This window comes from Amblyomma maculatum, chromosome 8, assembly GCF_055883805.1.
Source record: "Amblyomma maculatum isolate TAMU_Amacu chromosome 8, ASM5588380v1, whole genome shotgun sequence".
NCBI lineage: Eukaryota > Metazoa > Arthropoda > Arachnida > Ixodida > Ixodidae > Amblyomma > Amblyomma maculatum.
In genome coordinates, this window is record NC_139351.1 from 16662305 (window position 1) to 16689409 (window position 27105).

The following is a 27105-nucleotide window of genomic DNA, read 5'->3' on the forward strand; positions in this document are numbered from 1 at the left end:
ACACTTTCACTGCTAGTTTTGTCCAATACGAAAATATTACAGCCATCAAGAAATCATATTCCAAATTATCATTATCATCCTGCAGCCCAATTACCACTGCAGGGCAATGGCCTCTGCCATATCTCTCCAAGTAATCCTGTCCTGTGCCAGCTGCAATTATTTGACCCCGGCAAACTGCTTAATCTCAGCTGTCCTGGTGCTCACTTTCTGCAACCTTATGATATACTTGCCTTCCCCAGAACTACAGTCTTTTAACTTTAAAGACCAGTGGGCATCTTGTCTTTGACATGGCCTGCTCTGCTTGGTCAATTTATGCTGAGCTCTTTTCGTAACCTCCAAGTTTATGCCCCTTGGCAAGTACTAGTAAGATGCAGCTTATATATGCACACACACATGTACAAGTATTTAACAAAATGGCAATATGGACACTTTGCTTTATAAAAGAAGAAACAAATCCAAAAACTTCCATAGTAATGCAATTAAATGAGGCAAGAAATTTGTTTTCCTTTGTCACTTTACACATCCAGAAATGAATATAACAAGAAATTAAAAGAATCACAGTTTTGCTGTAGTGGTGGTTAACAGAATAGTTGCAGTGATTGGAGTGGTACCCTAATGACAAAACCTGATAGGATTCATCAGATCAGTAGGCTGCTGCTTCTTGCAGAGCAAACAAAAAACAGCTGTGTGCGTCAAATTTGAGATTGCATATATCCATTTCTGTCAGCAAGGAAGCTTCCAAATGCAACAAACTTCTGACAAAAGTTTGCAAGCAAAACACTTAGCATGTTTTCAGCTTGAGGTACATAACTAGCAAAGCACGCTGCCAACAGCTGTTATGGAGTGCTGCCTTCCTTTTGATGTTTTTTCTCACTGTGGTGTTTCAAACTCGATTTGATTACAAACGTCACCGGGCATAAGTCACACTTAATGGCCATTACCCTTGTGGAATTGCAGATGTTGCACAAGGTGCGCATTCCTCACAAAAGCCATGGGACACAGCTCGCATTGATACGGCCTTTCGCCCGTATGGGAACGAATGTGCATCATCATATTGCTCTTACTTGCAAAGGTTTTGCTGCAGTAGTCACAACAATATGGGCGTTCACCTGTGTGCGTTCGGAGGTGCTCCACCAGAAAACTCTTTCTCCGAAATGAACTACCACATTGGTCACAATGATATGGACGATCATCCGTGTGGATGGTAAGATGGCTAAGAAGGTTGCCCTTTTGTGCAAAACTGTTTTCGCAGTAGGGACATCGGTATGGGCGGTCACCGGTATGTATTCGAAGATGAGTGACCAGCCTACTTCTATATGCAAATCTCTTCTTGCAGTAGCGGCACTCAAGTGTCTTCTTCCCTGCATGCTTATCATCTATGCTGCTAACATCATATTTTCTGTAGGGACTCTCAGGCCAGCTTTGACAGGGTGAACTTTGTCCAGGTGGTATACGATGCCCAGTGTGTGTGATGACTGATCCTGTGTTTAAAAATAAAAAAAAACATTTCATCAAAATGCAAAAACCAACAATGCACAACAAAATAAGAATTGATTTTAACAAACACATTCATAGGCTGTTTATCAACCACTATTCAGGTCTGAGGAAAGATAGGACTGCTGCAAATGCTGGATGCAGTTGGATAAAAGGCCTGCAGAAATTTCACAACTGCCAGGAAATAGACGGCATTTGTAGCCAAACCAAATACACTGCTTGCGGCCCATTCACTTGAATCACTGCATCTTGGAGGTGTGAAAACCGACTGGGCGAGAACGTGGCCCCATTAATATGAATGCTGGGCAGTTGTTTTGAGCTCAGGGGCACCGCCAGCATGCACGGTGCATTTGCTTACTCACTGTCATCGATGCTCTGAAGACCAAGTGGCACAACAGGCGAGCCCCATTGGTGCTTAGTGGAGAGAATAACATTGAATCCGGCACCAAAGAAGCCTGAATATGGATATAACTGCAGATTGGGGCATCTGTAAGAATCTTATGGGAGTTTTCTGCTGGCTGAAAGCAAGCACCCATTATGTCAATTATTTAGACCGAATTTTATGGATATTTTTAGAGAATATTTCTAATGACTGTCTATGCAATATTTTCGTGTCCTTGGAAGTGAATGTGACAGTCAAAGCCATGATCACCAAAGAAGTTTATTCTTACACCATACTCTTATAGCGGTGGGTGTTATCACATTCGAAAGCGATTCAAAGCTTTTCTGCCAGCCAGGGCGGCCCTGGATTATTCCACATACTGCAGCGAGATGCTCCAAAATCATTTTGACCTCCTGTTTCTAGGAACTCTGCTGCCCTTTTGTAAGACCATCCTAAATGACATTAGGCAGTTTTAACACCACCGTAATATACAGTAAAACCTCGATAATTCGAACTCTGTTAATTCGAAAATTTTCTGTGGTTCCATTTTTTCCAATGTAAATTTGGCCGGATACTTCCACCTGGCGGCCTGCGCCAGCCCAGTTAACTCGAAAATTTGGGAGCCATACAACAATGCCCAATCCATTTTTCGCTGCAAACCTGGCGAAACGATAGCCCAACAGAGCCGCGAGGCAAACCCACATAGCGATGGCGATGATTCATATGTGAAGTGCCCCAGCCAGAGCACCTTCAGAACAAAAATCGGTCCACAGTGTACCCCGTGGATCGCTGAAACGTGCGCCTGCAGAGAAGTGCTTCACTGCACACGACCACGATCTCACCCCCACTCCACTCCACGGCGTGCTCCGCCCTCTCTTCGTACTGCGTCAGCGGCAGCATGTGTTCCGTTCTGCGACCGCTCTTCCCCAGTGCCTCCGACGCTGCAAGCATGCACCATGCAGGCCTAGCCTGCATTTCTTTGTGTTGTGCATGGCGGTGAGGGGTCGGCTGCTGTGCCATTGTTTTTTGGGCTGTGCAGAAGTGCTAGCTTTGTGACCGCATTAGTGAATGAAATGCCGAAGTACAAGACTTTAACGCTGCAGTAGAAGTTCTACTTAATGCAAGAAGCAGGCAAGAATGCTTTTTCTAATAGCGAGTTAGCTAAAAGGACAGATTCATTAAAGCGGTCCCGAGTGCAGGCTCCCGCATATCAAGATGTGGAATCTGCTCTGCTTCGCTGGCTGCAGAAAGCAAACGCAGCCCACCTTCCCATAAATGGAAATATACTCAGGTGAAGGGCAACGACCTGGCTCTGGGACTTGGGCACGAAGAATTCATGTGTAGTAATGGATGGTTTAGCCATCTTAAAGAACATAATAACTGGACTTCTCTTACTTTTCTGTCGGGAAGACGGGGAAGCCTTGCTCCTTCAAAAATGTGGGGCTGCCGCCAAGGGGTGAACTTGTCTACAGGCGCAATAAGAAAGTCTGTGTGACAAGTGCAATATTTGAGGAGTACGTATGGCAACTTGACCGGAAGTTTGCGGCCACAGGCAAGAATGTCGTATTTGTCATTGACTACTGCCCGGCACATGGTAACCCACACCTCCAGGCCATCCGGATGGTATTTCTACCTCCGAACACCACTTCGATCTCACAGTCAGTGGACCAAGGTGTCATTCCCCATACAAGGAAGGTTTATCGGCGCCACCTGCTAAAGTATATGCTCCTTTGATATGACAATGGCAAAGGAGTATTTCGTCGATCTCCTAGGAGCCATATGCCTCATGATGTACGCTTGGAAACAAGCGGAGCCCACATTGATCAGGCAGTGCTTTGAACACGCTTGTTTCTCCAGTGAAAGCACTGTTGATGCAGATGCGAACTACCCATGTACGTTTGACGAATAAGGAGCAAATTATTGTGACCACATCAATGCCCTGTGCATAGGATGATGAGTCTAACGCGGCCGGCTTCGCCGAGTATTTGAACTTTGAGAGTGGTGGGCAGACCCACGACTCAGACTTGAAGAGTGAGGTTACTGCTGCTGCGAACATACGCCATAGCGACGAGCCTCCCGAGCATCTTCTCTCAGTGAAGTTATCGGATCGCTGAACGTTATTCGGTTTTGTCGAGTGCTACGATGGAAGTTCTGAACTGTTTCACCTAGTTTACCAACTTGAGAACATGAACTTCGGAGCCGCAAACTACAGTACGTGGTAAACCAGCATCTCTGTAATAGTTTAGGTAATCAAAAATATGCCGAATAAAGGTAGTGCATTACTTTGACGAAGTTTTTGCCTGAGTCATATTTCTTGGTGTGTTTGGTTCATTCGAAAACCCGCTTAATTAGATTTCTCGCGGTCCCGATGACTTCGTATTAATAAGGTTTTACTATTGTAATAGGGCGTTTATTGACGCTCAGATGGAGAGCTGTGAGGACAGGACCTTGCAACGGAGAGCCCAGCGTACTTCTTCTTTGTCTTCGTCGCACAACGCACAGGTGCATGTCGATGGCGATGAATATCACAGTACATTTTCCCCCCGGGTAAAAAAAAGGAGCCATCCTGGCGACTTATGGCGCGGAAAGCACAGCGGGGTCATAGAATGGCTTCAATCGGTTCACGTGAACTGTTTCACGACCACGGCGACGCAAGTCCGCAGAGGGCGTGACGGGCTCAACTACGTAGTTGACTGCAGATGTTTGCTGGAGGACCCTATATGGCCCGTGGTAGCGAGCAAGAAACTTCTTTGAAAGGCCAGGGGTTGTGGAGGGCACCCAGAGCCACACCAGTGTGTCCGGGAGATATGACGAAGCTTCGCCGGTATCACGGAGGTATTTTTGTTGCCACTGATTTTCTGTTGTGAGAGAGCGGGCGAGCTGACGGCATTCTTCTGCGTACGTGACGGCATCGGATAGCGGGGAAGATTCGGAAACGTCAGGGCGGTAGGGAAAAAGTGTGTCCATAGTACAGGGTGGCTCGCGCCCGTAAAGGAGAAAGAATGGAGAGAATCCAGTAGTGGCCTGTGTCGCGGTGTTATATGTGTAAGTAACAAACGGTAGAACTTGGTCCCAATTGGAATGGTCGGTGTTCACGTACATAGTCAGCATGTCACCGAGAGTGCGGTTAAAACGTTCTGTCAGTCCATTCGTCTGAGGGTGGTACGAGGTAGCGGTGCGGTGTATGATGCGGCATTCTTTCAGGAGAGCCTCAAGAGCGTCTGATAAGAAAACGCGTCCGCGGTCACTGAGCAGTTCGCGAGGGGCACCATGGCGAAGAACCAGGTTTTTCAGAATAAAGGCAGCCACGTCGCGTGCGGAAGCAGAGGGCAATGATGATGTCTCAGTGTAGCGGGTTAGATGATCCACTGCCACGATAATCCAGCGGTTGCCAGCTGAAGTTGTAGGAAGGGGACCGTATAGATCTATGCCGACACGATCAAACGGACGGGCAGGACAGGGCAACGGCTGCAACGAAGCAGAGGACTTGAGAGGAGTTTTTCGGCGTTGGCAAGACTGGCAGGAGCGGACAAAATGGCGGACAAAGCGGTACATTCCACGCCAGAAGAAGCGTAGACGCAAGCGCGTGTAGGTTTTCAACACTCCGCCGTGGGCGCACTGGGGATCAGTATGGAAAGCAGCACAAATTTCGGCGCGGAGATGACGGGGGATGACTAAAAGCCACTTCCTTCCGTCGTGAAGATAATTGCGGCGATAGAGCAGCCCGTCACGAATTGAAAAATGGTGAGCTTGGCGGGCAAGCGCCCGAGACAGACGACCTGGAGAGTGACTTGAAAGAAAGTCCAGAAGTGTAGATATCCACGGGTCGCGCCGCTGTTCCGTGGCCATGTCAATAGTGGCAAGCGAAGACAAATCGTAGGCGCAGATCTCATCAGGCAACGAAGAGGGAGGCAGCGGTGAGCGCGAAAGAGCGTCCGCGTCAGTATGCTTGAGGCCTGAGCGATATATGACACGAATGTCATACTCTTGGAGGCGAAGAGCCCAGCGAGCAAGGCGGCCAGACGGGTCCTTGAGGGACGCCAGCCAGCACAGAGCGTGATGATCAGTGACCACATAAAATGGTCGGCCATAGACATACGGACGGAATTTGCCGATGGCCCAAATAATGGCCAAGCATTCTCTTTCTGTAACAGAATAATTGGACTCTGCCTTGGTCAAGGTGCGGCTTGCGTACGCCACCACATAGTCTCGGATACCAGGTTTGCGTTGGGTGAGAACGGCGCCTATCCCAATACCGCTAGCGTCAGTGTGAATCTCAGTTGGCGCATTCGGGTCGAAGTGGCGGAGGATGGGAGGCGAAACTAAAAGACGGCGTAAAGTGTTGAAGGCGTCATCACAAGCAGGTGTCCATGCGCAGAGGTCGGAGCTGCCGGAGAGGAGCTGGATGAGAGGAGCAATAATAGAGGCGAAATTTAAGATGAAGAAGAAGATATGCACAATGTATCAAGGTGCCTTCTTTCACAAACAGCCAAAATGACCAGCAGTGGTTTGTTAACCTTAGAATGGTGTGTACCCATTTCGCAAACTGATCTTGGCAAGCCAGCACAGCCACTTTTTCCAAACACAATTTATATCCAGATTGAATCGCACCCAAGAACAAAACACTTTAGATTTTTTTATATGTTGATAGCATATATGCCAGCAAGTATGAGCGAGAAGCTTATGCAGTGAGTGCACAGAAACATGCGAACATTGACACACCAAAAACACAAGCTGACTAGACATGCTGTTGCCTCCTGCGAAAAGCTGATGGTGCCCCCAACCACAGCATTCTTGTTCTGGCCTAGCGGCATTCACACTCAAGAGGCCATTCTTCTCCATCACCATCCTTTCTTCACACCATCCTTTCGACCTTAGTTGTGTTGCACATTGATGAACAAAATTCAGTTCGTGTTTTTAATCCCCTCCCCTCGCATCCACAAGTTTTTTTTCGCTGCCACGAAGCACAGAAATTCAGAGAAATAATACCACAAAAATTACTGCAAATATCTCCGTGGGCTTTGATAACGGCGTGGATTCTAGGTCAATCGAATTTTAACTTTAAGCTGTGCACCTCACACAGGTGGCCTAACTAACCCAAACATACACACAAGCAACCACTCAAACATGCAGCTGCAACAGCAAACATCAAATCCAAACAGCCACACCTACTTTAGCTTTTAGCTGCTGCTTGATGCTGATAGTGCTAGTGTGGCTATTTATGGTGATGCTCATGATTACAATGCAGTTGTAGATTCTGTGGTGCAGGCTTTGTAAAAGCTATTCTTGCACAGATGAGGCAAGTTTTCAAGAGATACCGAGCCTCGGCTGTATAAATACAAAATTACGTCAAAAGTTCGGAGTCTGCGTGCAAATAAGGCGGGGTTGGCAGATATACTTTGACATTATCTTGCTCAATAAATCACAACCTTCGGGTAAGCACTTCTGTGGAAAAAAATACTAACCTGCTGAACTCTGCCCAGGATATGCACCAAGCATGCAGTCCTCACTCCTCGACGCGCCTGCATTAAGAAGAGAGGTAAAATCTATTATGTTGCAAGACTCAAGATATTATAGCTTAATTGATATTTTATTTTAAGGGACATCGTAACTTTTTTTTTGCTGCTGATTATTGTTGCTAAAAGGATTCCACAAGGATCCCAGAAACAAGAACAAACAGAATTATCATAACTGAGGCTTGCAAACAAAAGTTCTTCCACATATATATTTAAAAATAAAAAGATAAGCTGTAAACAGAGTCCACTCGTCCACTGCTGTATAGGTGCAGCCAGTCACAAGCATGACTTGCATATTGCATGAAGCACAAAGAGTGAATTTTGAAGCCCTCATCCCTCAGACATCAAAGTATGAAAAGATGGGCATTGCACATATTGTCTCATACAGTAAAATGTCACCTGCTATGAAGAAGCTTGAAAGAGTAATAAAAGATGTCAAGGTGCAGGTTGAATGTACACGCCACTGAACAACTTCCTGAACAATTCATTGGAGCCATGTGTGCCAAGAAAACAGCTTGGTCACCTGTGACCAACCACAAGGAATCACAGACAACACGTCAGGACCACATAGAAATGTGTACAAACGAAAAAAAAAAAATCAAAGCACAGCACAATTCATAACATAATACTGACAATGCATGTCTTTACAGAGCTGTAGTTTTCAGAAATCTTCAAGCAGAAGAGAAAAGAAAATGAAAAAGAGATAAAACAGCAACAAAGTAGAAAAATCACAATGAAATGAGCTAAGCAAGAACTCATACTTTTTAGTACCACATCACATGAATAAAGATCTGTCACAATAGAGGTGTCTAAAGAATAATTATTCCAATGCATGTAGTTTTTTACTCTGAAGACAATGCCGCTTTTCCTCATTAAATCTCTGTGATCCAAACAATTTCATCAAAATGATTTCTACACTATGAAAATGCACTGAGACCACTGCACATTAAACTTCACAGATTATGGGGATCAAACAATGCAGTCAGGGGGAGTTGGCAGGCGTGGCATTGAAGGTTTCTTCCTCTGGTCTCTTGCACACCTCGGTTTATCAACAACAGCCTGCAAAATGACAAAGAACACAGGAGTGTCACTACAAGAAAAACACAAATGACTCAAGCAGAGATGCTCAGGAAGCATCCATATAAATGACAATGTGACAAGCAGAAGTGACGAAGCCCAAAAGGCATAGCTAAGCACTCTATAGTTTCGTTTCTCTAACAGGCACCACCAAAAGGAAACCATACGTGCATGAAAAGAGGGCGCAACTGGCACTGTGCTGCAAAAACATGGCTAGATATGCAGGCATGAAATCTATGTTGCTTAGGTATCATTAAAAAAAGCACTTTCCTTTTAATCCCAGCATTCCGGTTAGTTTTTCAGGAACAAATGACTTTATTCTCATGCACTTAACTTTACATATATAAAAATGCCGCGTATGCTGCTTTGAAGGATACAAGCACAAAAGTAAGGGTCTGCAATGGCTGCCAGAAGTATGCAGCTTTCAAGAATTTTTCCTCAGCCAAATTTGCTCCTCATCCTCACTCGACTGGTTCCTGTGGAATGAAACACAGCATAGCATCCTTGTAATGCAGCACACATTCACACTCTGGGGAACAGATTTATCACTTCAAGAAAGGATCACAAGTTGAGTGTTTGGACTTAAAAAATGAGAAGGGTTCAACGCTGCTGAACCGAATGTGGAGCACAAGCATTAGCTGCGGGTGACCGAGTGTTCTTCCTCTTCTTCGCCTTCTTCTCGTAGCTACGCTTCTTCAAGATAGCAGCGGCCACCCGAGGCCTTGCTTTGGCTGTTGTAGTGTTGCTTTCGCAAAACATGGTCACAGAATGCACAATAGAAATAAGGTCCCTGGATATAATCCTGCGACCTCTAAAAGGAAAAAGAGACAGAAAAATGCCAAAGCATAAAGGCCGTGACAGATGGTACAGCTGGATGAACATTCAAATAAAATGAATTAGCATAAGGTAAATGATAGGTTGAAGGAGAACATAAAGAAGATCAAGCCGACTCTGAACAAGAAAGGTAGCTCTCAAGAAGAAATCAGTCTTTATGAAAAGGGGTGGTTTCATTACAGATAAGGTAGTTGGAATTGCAAAGTTCTAGACAGACAGCAGCAGTAGCCCAAAAATTCACAACCAATCAATATGTCAATCAGACGATAACTGGTTGCAACCTGACTTTTTTACACTGCGTAGGTCACCACATACATTTTTTTGCACTGCCAGATTTTCATAGAATCAGACGTAGCTTCCAAAGAGCAAGAACTCTTGTCTCGAGCAATGCTCTTAAATCCAAGTTGGGGCCAAGTAACAAATCAAATAACGATTTGCATACAGCTTAGTTTTGAGCTCTTTGCAGCATCACATGCCCAACATTGTACTGAGACAGCCTTGTACAGAAGTAGTGCTTTTTAAACTTATAGATACCCAAGTATTAAAAGCATTCACACATTTAAAAGATATTAGCTGAGGTTTACCTCTGGTTAAGCCTAGATGGAAGCAGAAGATTCTTTTGCTTGCTACATTATTCCTCTATTACGCCCTATCAGTGTAGAGCACTACAGTATTGGTGACACTTAAGCTCATCATTTAATGTATGACACGACAGCGTAAGCTACCAGCCCACATATAAAGTCCCGCTTTAACTAAGCCGTATGGACGTGTCTGTGTGTCCTAGGGGTAACATGAATGCAGAGGGTTCAAGGAGGCTGATTCTGATATCACCCTCCCATATCAAAGAAGAGGCCAGAGTTAGAAGTTCCTGCCTGTGGTATAGGGATAACGTGAATTCAAATGTCATGGCAGGCTCATTCTATTGTCACCCTCCCACAATAAAGGACAAGACCCAATTGGCGCTCTTTCAGGCACCCACCGATACTGACACTGAAGGCTTGAGTTGGCTACCACAGTAAAGCTTCCGCTTCGAAACCAACCGATTATCTTGCTGTCGATTGTTCAAGAGGCGCCAAGTAAAATCTCAGCGAACTAGAGAAAGCTTAGACTTTGTAGGATAGGAGTTTATTAGAGGTACTGGGGCTCGATCTAAAAACACAGCAGGAACAGTCTGCGTACAAGCAAGTCCAGCGCATACACTGATAGCGATGTCACTGGAGACAGCGCATGGAATCTTCTTCTTCACTTTTGCATGTAAGTCTTAATAGGAGCCCCCTGGGGGAAGAGGAGCCACTCTGGCGACTTACAATGTACTGCAGGGTCATAGCATAGACCTTATGCAAAATTGCTGCCATCTATCAGCCGCTGCGCGCATTTCCGCCATGTTCAAGGGTAGCTGCATTGAGGAGCGGCAAGCGGCATAGTAGGGGGTTGCGCAGCCGGCTGCGTTAATGCTCGTTGTTGCCGATAATATCGACATACTGTTGTGCCACTTGTTGAACGCAAAATTAAAATAAGGATGTAGAAGAAAAAAAGCAGCAAGTTATATCCCTCGAGCTTTTTTTTTTCTTGAGGCTTGTGTTAATCTGTTCTTGCGTGGTAGTTACGTTAGGAGCACTTTCGATCAACGGCGCGCCTGAATTGTAAAATATCTTATTTAGAGTGCATTGGAAGATTGCAAATCCGTATTCGGTGGTAAGGCAGACGGACTGTAGACCTGTAGACGGACTGCGCCGTAAAAGATGTGCAAGAGTGTTGTTCCTGATTTCCTTCATGTGCCAATTCATCCCAGCTTTTACGATTTCATGCCTACAAGCTGTCAACAGGTTTCGCCCGTATGTATACATCCAGGTATCCAGATAGAACACGTTTCGGCACTTCAAAGGCGCCAGACAGCTCTCTTAAATTCCAGCATGACATTCTAACGTCTTTACGCATTCGATTCGTTGATGAATTGGATATAGTTGACTACGTCCAGGCTTAAGTTGCTGAGATGCGTCTCCAGAACATAACTTGCAAAAGAAATGACTAAGAGTATATATGTGACAGCAACTGCCTCTACCGTTTAGCTGCTCTCGTCTACAGCGAGTTTGCATGATTGTTGTTGCTATAGTGATGGTGTTCACCGTGCTGTTTGCTTTTTTTATTAGTATGAGATTTGTTTTCTGTGAGCTATGTGAGGTGCATCGCAAAGGAGTGACGCCTTAACGCCCTAACATGGACCACGGCAGTTTCTTTTTCTCCCATCCATATCACCGAATGCCGTTTCTTCGTTTAACCTTCATGACGTGCCATGAAAACAGTGTAATGAGGTAGGGATTGACACAGTCAACCATTTGACACCATCCACAGAGCAATATTGCTTGTAGCGAGCCTTACTTGGCTTAGCAGTGAGGTTTGCTACTGCGGCTATCACAGTAGAAACAAGAATGAGCGCACACATGTGTTCCAATTTTATTTTGTCTAAGAGTACTCAGCCCTATACATGTGTGCATCACATTTTCTGTATGCCCATTATTCGGTACATACTACTACTTCCCTGAATTGCTACTGGCAAATAATGTTTGTTGTTTTGCAATATGGCAAAAAAAGAAATCCCTTACGTCACACCTCCACACTGAAGACATATGTGTTCTTTCAGGTGTCAAATGACTGCACTCCCCATAAATTCGGACTTTGCAAAATATGTTTGGCAGCTATAGAAAGAAAACTGCCTTTTAACATTAGACAGCCCGTATGTGTTCGCTACTTTTTCGCTAAACGATTTCGTGAAGAGTGTCGCTAGTGTCAAATATTGCATGGGAATGCAGTGCTTTTAGTTTTTTCATTCAATATCTTCACAAGCAAAGAAAGTCATTAAACCTTGTTCGCCCCCTCCCCCCCCCCCCCCCCTTTCAGGGACTTAAAAAAAAAAGGTTTTCTCAAATGCTAGAAACTAGTACAGCCCTCCCCCCCCCCCCCCCCCCCCCCCCGAAAAAAAAGCTTTTCTAAAATGCTAGAAACTGATACAGACTCTGAATAGGCTCCAACAGTTGGTGCCTGTCTCACTATACTGAGCTCATCCCTGACATGGACAATGAAAAACAATTGAAATACTTCGATTCTGCCAAGAATCACGGAAGGAAAAAGAAAAGAATGTGGCATTGGAGAGGAGAAAGACATTTCTGCAATAACTGCGCATTGCACAAAGCACTGATCGAATACGCATCCACGAAGGAGCTTGACGTTGCGTCTGGGTATAAGGCAGACCTCTGCTATGTGACTTCGCAGGCAGCAGTATCTGGTATATATTGATTTTCACAAAATAGAACCACAATGTGACGGCAACAGAAGCTACATATCTGAGGAGGATCAGCGCGCACGGAATCATGTCGTTGACCTGTCGCGTTTCGCCAGCAAATTCACGTGGTTAGGAGTTTTAGCCAGTAACATATAGAATATGGGATCTGCTATATGGTTGATTACACGCTAACGAGATACATCAGCTGCTAAATGTTCAGACAGAGGATGGGAACAGTAGTGCGCGCACTGCACTGGGAACTGTGAAGGTCCATCAGAGTAGAGTGTTTATTAGGCATCAGTCCTATACTAAAAAAAATATCAAGAAACAACATTAAGGTTCTTCGTGTACGTGTAATGACATCGCAGACATGTTTTACACCCGGAAGCCATATCAATATGTTGTGCACTTTCATGGACGTGTATTTTAGTAGTGTATCAAGGAATGCCCAGAGCAACAATGAAAGTTTTGCCGTTTGTAGCTACGCTGATACCACCATTCGCAAGAAGTTTTGGCAGTGTAGTATAGCTTCACGAAGTAAAACTGGAATGTAGGCAGCGTGGACAAGTCAATAGTCTATTATTCCGTCATTTCTTGCTTTGAATGCGAACAAATATACGAAAATCACAGCACAAAGCAGACGCAGCTAACGCGGCAACAGCAGTCGTAAGCACAGCCAACGCACTCAACCCTTAAACATAGCGTCGCATAGCGCAGTTCACTGAAGATCCGATAGATGGCGGCAATTTTGCTTAAGACGCTGGACGTGGACAGTTTCGCGGCCGCGTCGGCAGAGATGATGGTGGTCGTGGCGGGACTTCTGGTGGGACTGGATTTCAGTCATGAGACCAGCCAATTTGGCGACACTCCTTTGCGTGTCGGGCAGCTTCAGAAGCAGGGGTATACTCAGATGCGTCTGGTCTGTACGGAAGAATGATATCTAGTGGAGCAGAAGGGTGACGGCCGTAAAGAAGACAGAACACAGAGAAACCAGTAGTTGACTGAGTAGCAGTATTGTACGCATATGTCACATATGGAAGGAGGAGATCCCAGTCAGAGTGGTCGAAGAAGACATACTTAGAAAGCATGTTGCAAAGGTACATTTAAAGCGTTCAGTGGGTCCGTTAGTTTGCGGATGATGGGCGGTAGAAGTTCGATGAATTATGTGGCACTTGTTCAATAGAGCTTTAACGTCAGATAAAAAGGCACGTCCTCAATCACCGAGTAGCTCACGAGGTGTGCCGTGGCAAAGGACGAATTGCTGCAAAATGAACGAAGCTACGTCGGACGCTGTGGAAAATGGAAGGACAGCGGTTTCAGCCTATCTCGTCAGGTGGTCAACAGTGACGATGGTCCAACGGTCTTTAGCAGCAGTGTACGGGAGCAGGCCATATAAATCAATACCGATGCGATCAAAGGGGTGTGATGGGCAAGGTAACGGCTCCAACTCATCAGCACAACGATGAGGAGGGAACTTGCGACATTGACAGGCGAGTCATGAGCGAATGTATTTGAGGACGCCCCTCCACTAGTATCGTAAGCGTAGCCGATGGTATGTCTAGAACACTCCCGCATGGCCGCACTGTGGGTCAGCGCAGAAGCAGTCGCAGACTTGCGAGCGTAGTTGGCAAGGAAGGACTAGCAACCATTTGCGACCTTCAGCAATGTAGTTGAGGCAATAAAGTAGGTTGTCACGAGTGGCGAAGCACACGCGATGGAGAAGCAGCCGATGGATCGGAGAGGAGATTGATAAGAGAAGCGATTCAGAAGTCCCTCCACTTCGTAGAAGGCATGTGATGTCACTGATGTGAAGTGACGGCGAGGCGTCCGAGGTGGAAAGGCTGATGACATCAGCTGGTAGGGGGCAGCAAAAAAGGGCATCAGCATCTCGATGCTTGCGGCTAGAGCGGTATTAAACATCCTATATGCGAGCCGCCACATTGTTCTCGCAACTATACACTAAAAAAAAAACATGCGAGAGGCTCTCAGGAGCACTGCAGTTGGCACACTGTTGACATCAAATTCCTGTAGACGAAAAGCCCACCTGGCAAGACGGCTGGATGGGCCTTCCAGGAATAAAAGCCAGCCCAGCGCAAGGTAAGGGTAGAATTTGGTAAGAGCCCAAACTATTGCCAAACACTATTTTTCAGTGACCGAGTAATTTAACTCTGCCTTCGGCTTGCATAGGCGACGGCGCATTCAGCAAATCCAGATTTCCGCTGAGCGAGTACAGCCCCGAGACTGACACTATCTGTGTTGGTATGTACTTCAGTAGAGGCCGTTGGGTCGGAGTGACACAGGATGGGTGGTGTCGTGAGGATGTGGCACAACGTATTGAAGGCATCGTGCATGACGGTGGCCAGAGCGAAAAGTCATAACTGCCTGACAGTAGCTGTGTCAAAGGGGCAGCAATGGAGGTGAAGTTTTGAATGAACCAACGAAAGTAGGAGCACAAGCCAAGGAAGCTGCGCAGGTCTTGGATGGATCTTGGCTTGGGAAAGGCAGCGACAGCATAAAGTTTGGCCGGGTCTGGAGAAACCCCTTTCCTGGAAACAATGTGCCCTAAAATGGTCTGTTGACAGGTGGCAAAACGACATTACTTTAAGTTGAGCTGCAAGCCGGCATCAGAAAAGCAGGTCAAGATGTGCTTCAGGCAGTAGAGATGAGAGTCGAAGACAGGAGAGGAAAGACGACAATGTCGAGATAGCAGAGGCAGGTCTCCCATTTCAGTCCTCGCCAAATGGTGTCCATAATTCGCTCAAATGTCGCAGGAGGATTGAAAAGGCTGAAAGGCATAATTTGTACACGCTGTTAGGAGTAACAAAAGCAGTTTTAGAGCGGTCAGCCGCTTCCATCGGGACCTGCCCCTCCCCGGAACAAATCTAGGGAGGAAAAGAATTCGGCCCTTTGCAAACAGTCCAGTGCATCGTCTATGTACGAAAGAGGATAGACGTCTTTCTTCATAATCTTATTAAGTCGGCTGTAATCTACGCAGAAGCAGATGGAACCATCCTTTTTAACGAGCACAACAGGCGAAGCCCAAGGGCTGTTTTAGGGCTGTATGATGCTGTTCTGGAGTATCTGGTCTACTTGCTCTTCAATAACCTGGTGCTCTGTTGCAGAGACACGGTAGAGCTGCTGTCGCAGTGGTGCATGGTCTTCAGTGTTGATCCGGTGAGTGACAGTTGAACTTTGGCCCAGGGAATTTTGGTGGGAGTCGAAGGCAGAGCTGAACTATTGAAGGAGGGCAAGTTACGTTCGCTGAAGCGCAGGAAGACTGGCATCGATGAAGTGGCGGAACAGGTCTGTGGAAGAGGGAGCTGGTACAGAAAGTGGAGGGCTGAGCACAGTTATGACGAGGTGCGGCATGTCATCAGCCTCTTCACGGAGAAGAGATGCGATGGCTTGTAGGCTCCAGAGACATTCACCGTGGCAAAAAGAAGTGGGATAGTTAAACGGGTTAGAGACCTAGAGCGTAGAGGAGCCAGCAGAAACAGTGAGTACAGTATAGGGCAACGGAAGGCACTTTCGGCGCAAAATGCATGTGCTGGTGTGAAGAGGATAGTTTGATCACACGCAGTCACAAGTGACATTTACAAGTAAGAAAGAAGAGGGAAGAATGTCGATGTCTTCGGCTACATGGGCTTTAGCGCATAGACATGGGCTCAAGCAGCGCAGAAAATCCGACTTCAGCGCAAGCACAATCGATTATAGCGACATGACGCCATTGGAAATCCCAGCCTAAAACTACAGCGTGCGAGCAACTTGGCAGCATGACGAACTTAATTGTATAAAGGCAATCCTGGATCACTACTCGAGCGATGCAAGCTGCTAAAGGCTTGATATGCTGAGCGCTGGCCCTTCGCAACGAAAGTCCTGCAATTGGCCTCTTCACTTTCTTTAAAGAGCTGCAAAGCTTTGAGCCCATACCGAAATCGCAGCACCTGTGTCAATTAGGAGCATGACAGAAACACCCTCAACGAAAAGTTCAATAAGGTTGGCTGGCGATAGATGAGGATTTGGAAAGTTCGACGGGGTCACAGTTCTCGCCTCAGGAACTGCAGCCTCTAGTTTTTCTCATGTGACTCGGCCGACGTCGCATCACAGAGATAGAGCAGCGTCACAGCGACAGTGAACGGCGGTTGGAGATAGCTGAGCGGTCTGGTGAGAAATGACGGCTTGCTGGAGGCTCAGTAGATGCAGAATACTGAGGCATCGAAGACCAGTACCTAGAACCCTGGGTAGGTGGTGCCGACACTGGTAGACGGTTTTAGTAGCAGGAAATATGTCCATCCAGCCCTAAGGTGTAGCAGATTGGCCGGTTATCTGTCGTGCGCCAGGAATTGCGTGGTCTTGGAGCCGGTCGAAAATAGGGTGCTGGTGCTTGCACAGGCACTGACGGTAGAGTGTAAGGATCGGTGGTCGAGGTCGTGCAACAATGTCGGCGTAAATCAAAGGACCGGCGACAGGCCTTGGGATGACATCGTCGTAGGTCATAGGAGTGGTGACAAGTCTTGGAACGGCGTAAGTCAGAGGAGCAGCAGCGACAACTGATGGCGGATGAGCAGATGGAAGCGCCTCAACAACCTGCTCCTGGATAGCCTGCCGCAATGCTGGGGCCAAATGATGGGGCTGCTCTTGAGGGCTAGGAAGCAGGGAAAGCTGACGCGCCACCTCTTCATGAATTAATGCTTTAGGTTGTTGCAGTAACAATGGGCTGTCTTCTGCAGGTGTCACTTCAGCAAGCGATTCAACCTGTGCTTGGGGCTGACGCGTCAACACCCTCGAAACTCTGGCAGAGCATGAAGACTTCATTAATGGCACGCAAGTCACATGCTGACATGTGGAAGGTATCATCAATACCCTTCAAGATGTGCTTGCCGACCTGCTGCGACCGTTCATGCAAGCACTGCTCGGTGTGCAATTTCCTGACAGCCGGGCCGAGTGGTTTGGGCGCCCGTCTCGACTGCGGGAGGTGGCCAGTTCGAAACCCACCGCCGGACACCCACCGGTAAAATGGGTACAAGCGTCCCCCGGCCCGGCGCCCGGCTCTCTCAGGGGTGTGCGTTTGGAAGAGGCTCTGCTAACCCTGCTGTGCTCCTTAGAGGGCTTAAAGTTTCGAACAACTAATGACCTGCAAAGGTCTGGTTCTCACAGGTCGGGTAGGGCAGCAGTCGCAAGGGGCCATGGTTGTTCGAAACTAAGCCCCCGAAGGGGCACAGCAGGGTTAGCAGAGCCTCTTCCAAACGCACACCCCTAAAGGAGCCGGGCGCCGGGCCGGGGGATGCTTGTACCCAATTTTACCGGTGGGTGTCCGGCGGCGGGTTTCGAACTGACCACCTCCCGCAGCCGAGACGGGCGCCCAAACCACTCGGCCACGACTGCGGGTTGTTTTAAATGCAGCCCTCGTACGGATGTTTCTTTCATGGTTGCAGTACCACAAATTTGCCACGTCGATGAGATAAAATATTACGTTGTTCAATTTAGTTTCATCGTCCCATTTATTGTAGAGGCTCACCCATTCGTAAGAAGTGAGCCAATCTTCGACATTACGCTGATCAGTCCCACTGAAGATAGTCGGGTCCCGTTGGCGAAGGGAGCCGGTGCAGATGACAGTTGGACCCACCTGCCTTGATGTTGGACCTCGTCTGGCATTGCAGGTGTAGAAAGAGTGCGGCTACGGAGCTCCAGGACTGATGTTTCTAACTTGTGACTCAACCAAATGTAGGATGGGGTTTATTAGAGGTACTGGGACTCTTTCTAGAAGTATGGCAGGAAGAGTCCACATGCAAGCAGGTCCAGTAGGTCCGATAGCGATGTCACTGAAGACGGCTCATGTACATCTTCATCTTTACAACCTAATCAACCTAGCAGTTAGTCAGCTTTTTCAGAATCACTGCCTCATAATAGACCCTACTTACACCATGAGTCAATGCATAGAATACAACGAATGTGAAAGCATATGCCAGCAATTGAGAGTTGTAGCATGACTCGATTCATCAGTAGTCAGTTCTCGATTTGCTTTCATGCAAAGCCTAACTAGCATGACCATGCAGGCTGACTGTTGATTCCATAAGAGAAGCGCAAGCGAACCGATGTAACTGTTGTGAAAAGTCGCAACCAATGCATGTTATCTAGTATTTGCAATGGCTGGTGCGAGTTCAGTAGTAAAATGTTTAATTGAAAATTGAGAACTACCAAATATTCGCAATAATTAGGTGGCTATGAATGCACTAAGAAGTGTAATTCACAAACTATTTCAAATGTTCGGATCAGAATATCCCATAAGTTGCGGCATGCAGGGCAAAAAAAATGTGTCGTACTTGCTTGCCCTTTTTGGCATTATTCAACCAACTGAATGCGTTTAGCACAGAAAATCGCACTTGTATCAAACTGGCACAATTTATTTATTTATTGCATACTGCCAGCCTGAATGTCAGGCTTTAGGCAGGAGTGGGGGGTACAGAAAAATACAATTCACGAGAATACATAGTACATTCCGTCTTGCGGATGACGACAACGAAAAAAAAAAGGCATATCACTTGTACAGAGCAAAAAGCACGAAAAAAAGTGAAGTGTAAACACCATGATATGACAATGTGAAACACCGCTATCTATCATGGAATGCACTCAGAAAAGAAGACAACGTCGAACACTCAGCCACATTTGCAGGTAAGTCGTTCCAAGTACGGATAGTTTTAGGAAAAAATGAGGCATTGAACACATTTGTTCTGCACGAAAAATCGCTCACTTTCTTAGAATGAAAAGAACGAGTTTGTCGTTGGGTAACTGAATGAAAGTATGCATTTCTATCTATGCCAAGCTGGTTGTGGTAGATCAAATAAAACATTTTTAATCTTTCTTGGCATCGTCTTGCCTGCAGGGTTTCTAAATTAGCTGCTTGTAAAAGTGCTGTTGGGGATGTTTTCCAGCTATAACAATTGTATATGAACCTGACACATTTACGCTGGGCATTTTCAAGTTTGGTGACATTGATCTTTGTGTGCGGATCCCAAACAACTGCCGCATATTCTAAAACCGGTCTAATGAAAGATTTGTAGGCAAGAAGTCTGATTTCTGCTGGGGATTTAGCAAGGGTTCTCCTCAAATATCCAAGTTGCCTCATAGCTTTATTTACAGTGTATGTTATGTGGTCATTCCATTTTAAATCTGACGTGATTATAACTCCTAGATATTTGTAATTATTTACCGGAGATAACGTGTTGTTATCGATGTTGTAGCAGAACTTCAGCGGATTGACTTTTCGAGTCACAGTCATAGCTACTGTTTTTTTGTAGTTTATGCACATTTGCCAAGTTTTGCACCAGACCTGAATTTTACTCAAGGACGTATTTAACAGTACCTGATCATTCTGGCTGTAAATCTCGTGATAAAGTATACAATCATCGTCGAACAGGCGTACTTTAATCGATATGTCGGAAGCAATGCCGTTTATAAAAAGCAAAAAAAGTAATGGTCCAAGGACGGAACCCTGAGGAACGCCGGACTCAACAGGCGCGGAATCCGAACTGATTCCGTCAATGGATACAGTCTGACGCCGGATTGAAAGATATGCTGCTAGCCATGAGAGCAATGAATCATTTTTAAGGATAGGTTTCAATTTTAAAAGCAGTTTTTGATGGCAGACGCGATCAAACGCTTTCTCAAAATCTAGAAATATTATGTCTACTTGACTACCCCTATCTAATGCTGCTGCGAGATCATGGACAGTTTCTATTAGTTGTGTTACCGTGGAATGTTTTCGACGGAAGCCATGCTGTCGGCTATCAATAATGCCGTTCTGCTCAGCAAATATAATGTGATCAAATGCCTTTATACAAGTACATAGCAAGGAAATGGGCCTATATGATGAAACAAGAAGCCGGTCCTCTGCTTTCGGTATCGGGGTAATTTTTCCATGTTCCAATCGCTTGGAAGTTCTGCGCGTAACAATGATTTTTCAAATATCAGACATAAGTACTTAGCGGACCATTCAGCGTAACGGAAAAGAAAGGAAGCAGGAATGCCGTCAATCCCCGGCGACTTTTTAACATCTAGATTGAGCAGAAGTGTTAGTACTCCTTCTTCACTGATAGCTGGAATATTTATCGGAGGAATTTCGGCAAAAGCGTTGAACTGCGGAGTAACGCCATCATCTTTGGTAAAAACAGAACAGAAATAAAGGTTTAAGGCATCAGCTACTTCCCCTTGATCCGTTACGACATTAACATTGATCAACAGATTCGAAACTGATTGCTTCTTTGGCGACAAGTGACGCCAAAATTTTTGCCGGGACTCGGTAAGAAACTGTTTTAGACGTACACTTTGATAATGGTCTTTGCTCTTTTTTATTGCATTCTTCAGAAACAGACGCAGTTCAGATAAGTGGTGTGCGCCCGCAGGAGAAGGGCGCTGTAGATATTTCTTTCTTGCTTTTTTAACCTTTCGCCCTGCATGGGCTATTTCTTTTGTCATCCAAGGTTTAGAAGTGCGTTTTATGACCTTTCTCTGGGGAATGAAGTGGTTTATGCAGTGCATAACTACACCTTTGAAGAATAACCACAACACATCAACGGATATGCTACTACATTCATGTTTGGCAACAAAAGAAGAGAACGAATTGTCCAATGCATCAAGTACATCCACATCACTAGCGCGAGAAAAATCGAGTACAACCATTTCCCTCTGTTTCAGCTTAAAGACATTCTTCAATTTCAAGGTAAGGGACACTATTTTGTGGTCAGAAATCCCTTCAAAAATATGCACACTTGGATTCATATGTATGACCTTGTCATTCACGAGAAATAAATCTAATGTCGACGCACTTCCGCCGTGAACACGGGTAGGTAGTTTCACTAATTGCGTTAAATTGTGCATTAGAAGTATGTCAACAAAGAGTTCACCAGAATGAGAGCGCGCTTTTGGGAACTCATTACCCCAATTGACATCCGGTGCATTAAAGTCTCCTGTCAACAGAATGCTACAAGATTGGTTCCTATGTCTGCATAGAAATTCATTCAGGTTTACTAAAAATGCAGGACTAGAGTTAGGAGGACGATAAAATCCACCAATTAGAAGTTGTAAACCCTCCAATACAATCTTGACGATGACGCACTCCATTCCAATAGGGTCAGGTAGTTTGGACGCACTCAAGCACTCCTTAAAAAGTATGGCTACTCCGCCACCTCGGGAATCTCTGTAGTTACGGTAAATTCCGTAACCTGCTGGAGTGATTTCAGCATCGCTTATATCTGAATGTAACCATGTTTCTGTAATGACTATTATTTGTGGGCTATGGACCATAACAATACTTTCCAGATCTGTTATCTTGTTAACCATACTGCGTGCATTCACATTGAGGCAACAGAATGTACTTTTAATGGAAGGTTCGGGTCATGGTGTCGTTTCAGATACGAGTGAAGTTTCAACGATAGGCACTATCTTCCTCTGGGCGCTGTCCCATTGAAACATTTTTTTGTCAATTCTAACTTTGTCGTAGATCAACTTTACTAGGGGTGTGCGAATAGTACTTTTTCCGAACCGAATCGAATACGAATAGTGCACTCTTGCTATCGAATCGAATACGAATAATGTAGCTAAAAAGCAAATCGAATACGAATTGAATAGTGAAAGCAGCGAATCGAATACGAATCAAATAGTGAAAGCAGCAAATCGAATACGAATCGAATACTCTGCAAGTTATGTTCATATCATTTGTACGTTGATTACAAAACATTAAAAAGTGTCTGAAATCTGACAACATTCATGCAACTCTCATGTCATGCGCCACTCGCATAATAAACTTAAGCTCAACTATTGATGATGAAAGTGAATGAAATTTTCAGGGAATAAACATGTAGCGTTACTTCTCGGCAGATTAGAGACGTGTGAACTATGACACGACTACGAGAAGTTGCCTCCGCGATTCGTGATATGTCCGATGTTTCCATGCGAATGGAACATGTCGCGGCCACGCTGAAGCATGTAGGCTCCCTAAAACGGTGATCTCTGCTTCTCGCGTAGGTTTATTGCGGCAGCAAGCTGTGCCTGCTCGAAGCTGACGCTGCCTTCGCGAGAATGGTCGGAGGTAACCGAGACGTTAATTCGTGCCAGTTATTAGAGAAGTATTCGAAAATTATTCAAAAATTTGCGAAGATATTCGAACAGTTTCGAATAATTTTCAATTTCCACTATTTGATTCGTTTAACGAATCGAATATTATGATATTCGATTCGATATTCGAAAATTTCGAATATTCGCACACCCCTAAACTTTACCTTTCCTCCCTGCCTTCTAATATCAGCCGTGTTGTCCCATAAGCACTTTCTGATTTGCCTTGTGGCTGCCGAGAAGTCTTCGCTAACGGCTATATTCTTTTCCTTTTCTATCTTGTAGCAGTTTTGAATAACGTTCACTTTTTCTCGGTGATCAATAAGTTTAAGAATTACTGGTCTTGGATTCCCTACTTTTTTTTTTCCTAGTCTGTGTATCCTTTCTACAGAAGATACCTGTACGCCGAGTGTACTTTGAAACAAGTCATCCACCACATCTTCCATAAGTGATGAATACGTTTCATCGGTGCGCTCAGGAATGCCAAACACAGTGACGTTATTTCGCCTACTTCTGTCTTCGAAATCAACTAACTTTTTTTCCAGTGTTTTAATTGTATTTTCCATATCAGTGATCTTCATACCAACCTCCTTTACTATCGCTGCTGATTCTTCAACCTGTTTAATCTTTGCTTCGATTGTGTCCAGTCTTTCCTTAATACTCTTTTGACCATCCAAAAGTTGCAGCAGTAGCTCCTGATTGTTTGGTCCGGGATTAACCTCGACATCACCACAAAGCATCAGCAATGAAAGCAGAATATCCTGTACGTATAGGTACACCGCACAAACACCATTGGGGCACGCCAGCAAGACCAGACAACGGTTGCTAGTTTTTATGGTGGAAGAATTATTACTGACCTGCACAAAAAGCAGGAACGGGTTTGTCATGGCGTTGACCGGTGGCCCGCTGACGTGCCCACTGAAGTGACTGCTGTGTGAAGAGCGTCTTATATAGGCCGGGGCCGAGGAAGTTGAGGGCGGTGCCGTCCAAACGTCGACGGAACGTGGTAGTTGTAGCGCGCAGACTCCGTAGAGTCCGGCAGCAGTGACACATGTTGCTTCATCGGGTATGCTTGCCGGTCCAGTCAAGCCGAGAAATATCTGCACAAAAAGCAGGAACGCAGCTGTCCCCCCAGTCGAAGCAGGAATTAAAAATTTAGTCCCAGAGCAGTTATGCCACGTAAAAAAATATTACAGAGTAATATATTTATTGGGATACACATATCATATTTGCTTGAATCCTTGTGTTCTGTTGGCTTTTATGGCACTATCCTTCTTTTAGAGAACTATGACAAGACTACAATCGCACTTTCACCTAAGAGTAGGCTGAGGTGAAATGGAATGCAGTAATTATAAACTACACTAAAATCCTTTTTTGCAGCTTATGCTTTAAGCAATTAATTGAAGGCTGTGGGTACCCCTCTCTATGCTTTATAGATAGTAACTGCTTTTTGCATTGATAAAAAGTTGTGTGCAAGCCACGTGTGTCTAACGTGAAGGCTGCATAGGATCATCTGCACATAAAGAACTTATGACTTCAATTTCTTCATGAACACCATGAGGTACAATTTATTCAAGTGATTATTCCACATCGCCATTTCCCCTTCAGTTTACACTGAATTAGCTTCATGCAGTCTCTATAGGGCATGTTTACTTCCTTTAGTTCTTGCTGCAAACTTTTGGAGTGTACATGTCGACTCTCTCATTACTATCAATTCCTATGTAGCTTGGGACCTAGCAGAATATAATGTTGTGCCTTCATGTTATAGTCATTGTTGCATTACATATTGTATAGTCAAGTAACACTGTGACTGCATTTCTTGATTGCAGTACTGCAATTACGTTGAGCAAATCTGTCTAGATGACACTGTTCACAATGCTTTTGCTCATTATTTTTTTTTTACAACTACCAAGACCACGTAACATTCAATTGTATACATTTGAACACTGAGGATGCCTTATGAATTTTTCCCAGTATCCCTCCATTATTGAACTTCGAACATTAGCTTCAATCCCTGAGCCGTCCATGTCAAGTTCTGCGTAGTTCTATTGTTACGAACGAGGAAAAATAAGCGGGAGTGGCACGGGCAGCAGCGGTTGCACTAGGCTCGTCATGATTCATTAAAATCATCTCATGACCATCTCTGTGTTCAGGGTTGCCGCCCCGTAACATATTGGTAGAGGTGCTGGGTGGTTCATCCTTTCATCCTGGCCCGGACCTTCGGCGCACCCCGTCGTCGTCCGCTGTCAGCAGTGGGTACCTGAGACGCATCGCTTGGCTCTTCCCCAGCCTGCCGGACCTGGCAAGTCCTCGCCGTTCCACCGCCCCGACTACATGACACGACGAAGGAGAGATACAGCCATATGACCCTACTGACTCTAGATGTCACCCACACAACCACAAGACAAAACGAGGCTGACCAGAGATGCAACTGATCAGAAATGCCAACCAAAGACTCCGACGACCCAATGGCCAATATGAGGCCTGCTGCCCCATAGCAATATGTTTTTGGCACTTAGTGTGAGATATTCTCATGCAACTTGTAACATAGCTCTTCCAACTGCAAAATTGATGATTCTGTCCTCGGGGCTTATTGGCGAATGTTATTCAAGACAAAGATTTAAGCTCCAAGATTAAGAAAATGAAAGAAGCCAGGTTTGAAGACACTTTTACAAAATCTTATTTAAATAAAGAAAAGGTCTGAAGAGCAAAAAGGACAGTAACTAAATACTTAATGTGAACAGCATCTGGATAAGCAGTTTTTCCACAGCCTAGATCATTACTGTTCACTTTCCATCCCCAGGGTCCATCCCCTCCCAGACGACGCTAGTCAATCAAACTCAGGGTACATTCCCCAAGACTGGCAGCCAATCGAACACGCCATTGCAAAGACGGAATGATGCATGGGCTGGCACAGTACTGTTCCAGTAGGCCAGGTCACTCGCTGCCATGTCTCAGCTAGGCCATGAGAATGGCGAGGAGGCACACGTGCGCGCATCTCTCTATCATGAGAGCCTCGATCCTTGGTGCCGAGTGATCAAATAACGAGCCGCACCCAATAAACGATGTTTGGTCTTCCCCAGACCTTGTCCTTTGTTGTTTCAGGAATATGCACAACTGGTATAAATCCAGAGTACTGCTCACCTTAACTGATATGCGTAGTCGGCAAACCGCTCTTCTGTTAACGTGGAAAGACAGCCTACTTGGTCTCGGTACCACGAATGCATATTTTCAGCGCAGAAAAAAAAAAAAAAAAAATTACAGGACGAAGAAAGGGGACAGACGCAGGACGAACGCTGATTCGTCCTGTGTCTGTTCTCTATTCTTCGTCCTGTCTTTTTTTTTTTTTTTTTTTTTTTTTTTTTTTTTTTTTTTTCTCGCGCTGAAAGTATGCATTCGTCGCTCTTCTCAATCCACCGCAGCAACGAGTCCGACCAGCACAAGGATCGCGTGCAGTGCAACATTCCGGGAACATCTAAAGCGTAACTGTGCGCTGTAAAATCGCTCCGGGTCTTATTTCAAAACCCTTTCAAATTTTACATAGAGCGCCGAAGGTTCTTCCACAGCGCACACCAAAGAAACGCGTAACTTGAGCCGAAACAGTCTTTGGGTCAGGCACGAACCGTTGATGCGAGAGCATAAATATCTGCAGTTAGATCCGCATACGTAAAACAGCCCGTCCTATGAAGTTACAATTATCATAGAACATAATTTCGTTAGCGCAGTTTGTCCGGTTTGAAGCAGCTTTGCTTAACCCGCGGCTATGCCAGCCATGCTGCCAGGAAACCGTATTACTGGCCGCCTGGCGGCAAGATTTTGTCTTAATGAAATAAAAACAATGCATAAAAACTTTTACCAACTACATCACTACAACAATACAATAAAATTGTAAATAAAATGATTGTAATACTTGCAAAACTCTGCACATTAAGTAAAATTGAGTGAGCTAATCAAAAGAATTGTTAGGTATGCAGCGCCACTGTGGCTACGCTGAGAACTTTTTCAGTGTTCCACGGCGCTGTCGCCCGGCGGTCGACATGGCCTACGATTGGTGTATATAAGGTGGCCATAGTCGGCCGCGTGCGGTTGATGTGTGAATAATCCGCTTTGGACGCAACAGTTGTGTTTCAGTGCTATAAGTAGTGTTTTTCTGTCAAGTGCCTATCAGAAGACGAGATGTCTGATTCAGAATCGCTGGATACTGATGAAGAGGTACACGTCTCAATTCTACGATGCGTGCGCGTGATGGTCTCAACACGTGCAAGCGGTGTGACCTCGTAGGAGAATAGACCGTAATGAATGGTTGTGTGTGTGCGTTCGTATGTTTTGTTGCGGCCATTGTTTGACAAAACAATTTTTTAGAAGTGGCTCGGCCGCTTGCGAAGGCTTTTCAGTGATGTTCCTGGTCAGCG

General features: G+C 45.4%; 1 protein-coding gene and 1 long non-coding RNA gene across 3 annotated transcripts in view; one reads left to right on the top strand and one right to left on the bottom strand.

The window, feature by feature from the left end:
• Positions 1–420: 420 nt before the first annotated feature.
• LOC146180616 (uncharacterized) lies at positions 421–25922 on the bottom strand. Of its 2 annotated transcripts, none has more exons than XR_014700094.1 (4): positions 25838–25922; positions 23551–23793; positions 7342–7398; positions 421–1481 (listed from the first exon to the last, which is right to left on the bottom strand). It is a non-coding gene; the product is annotated as an uncharacterized LOC146180616 (long non-coding RNA). The 2 variants fall into 2 exon arrangements; XR_014700093.1 differs by having other exon boundaries at positions 23551–23816.
• An 805-nt stretch (positions 25923–26727) lies between these two features.
• Positions 26728–27105, top strand: part of LOC146180617 (putative rRNA-processing protein EBP2) — a 43283-nt gene continuing 42905 nt past the window's right edge. Inside the window, exon 1 of the mRNA XM_084576097.1 lies at positions 26728–26905. Within this exon, the coding sequence (XP_084432223.1) occupies positions 26870–26905 (36 nt within the window). The 5' untranslated portion in view covers positions 26728–26869. The remainder of the gene's footprint in view (positions 26906–27105) is intronic.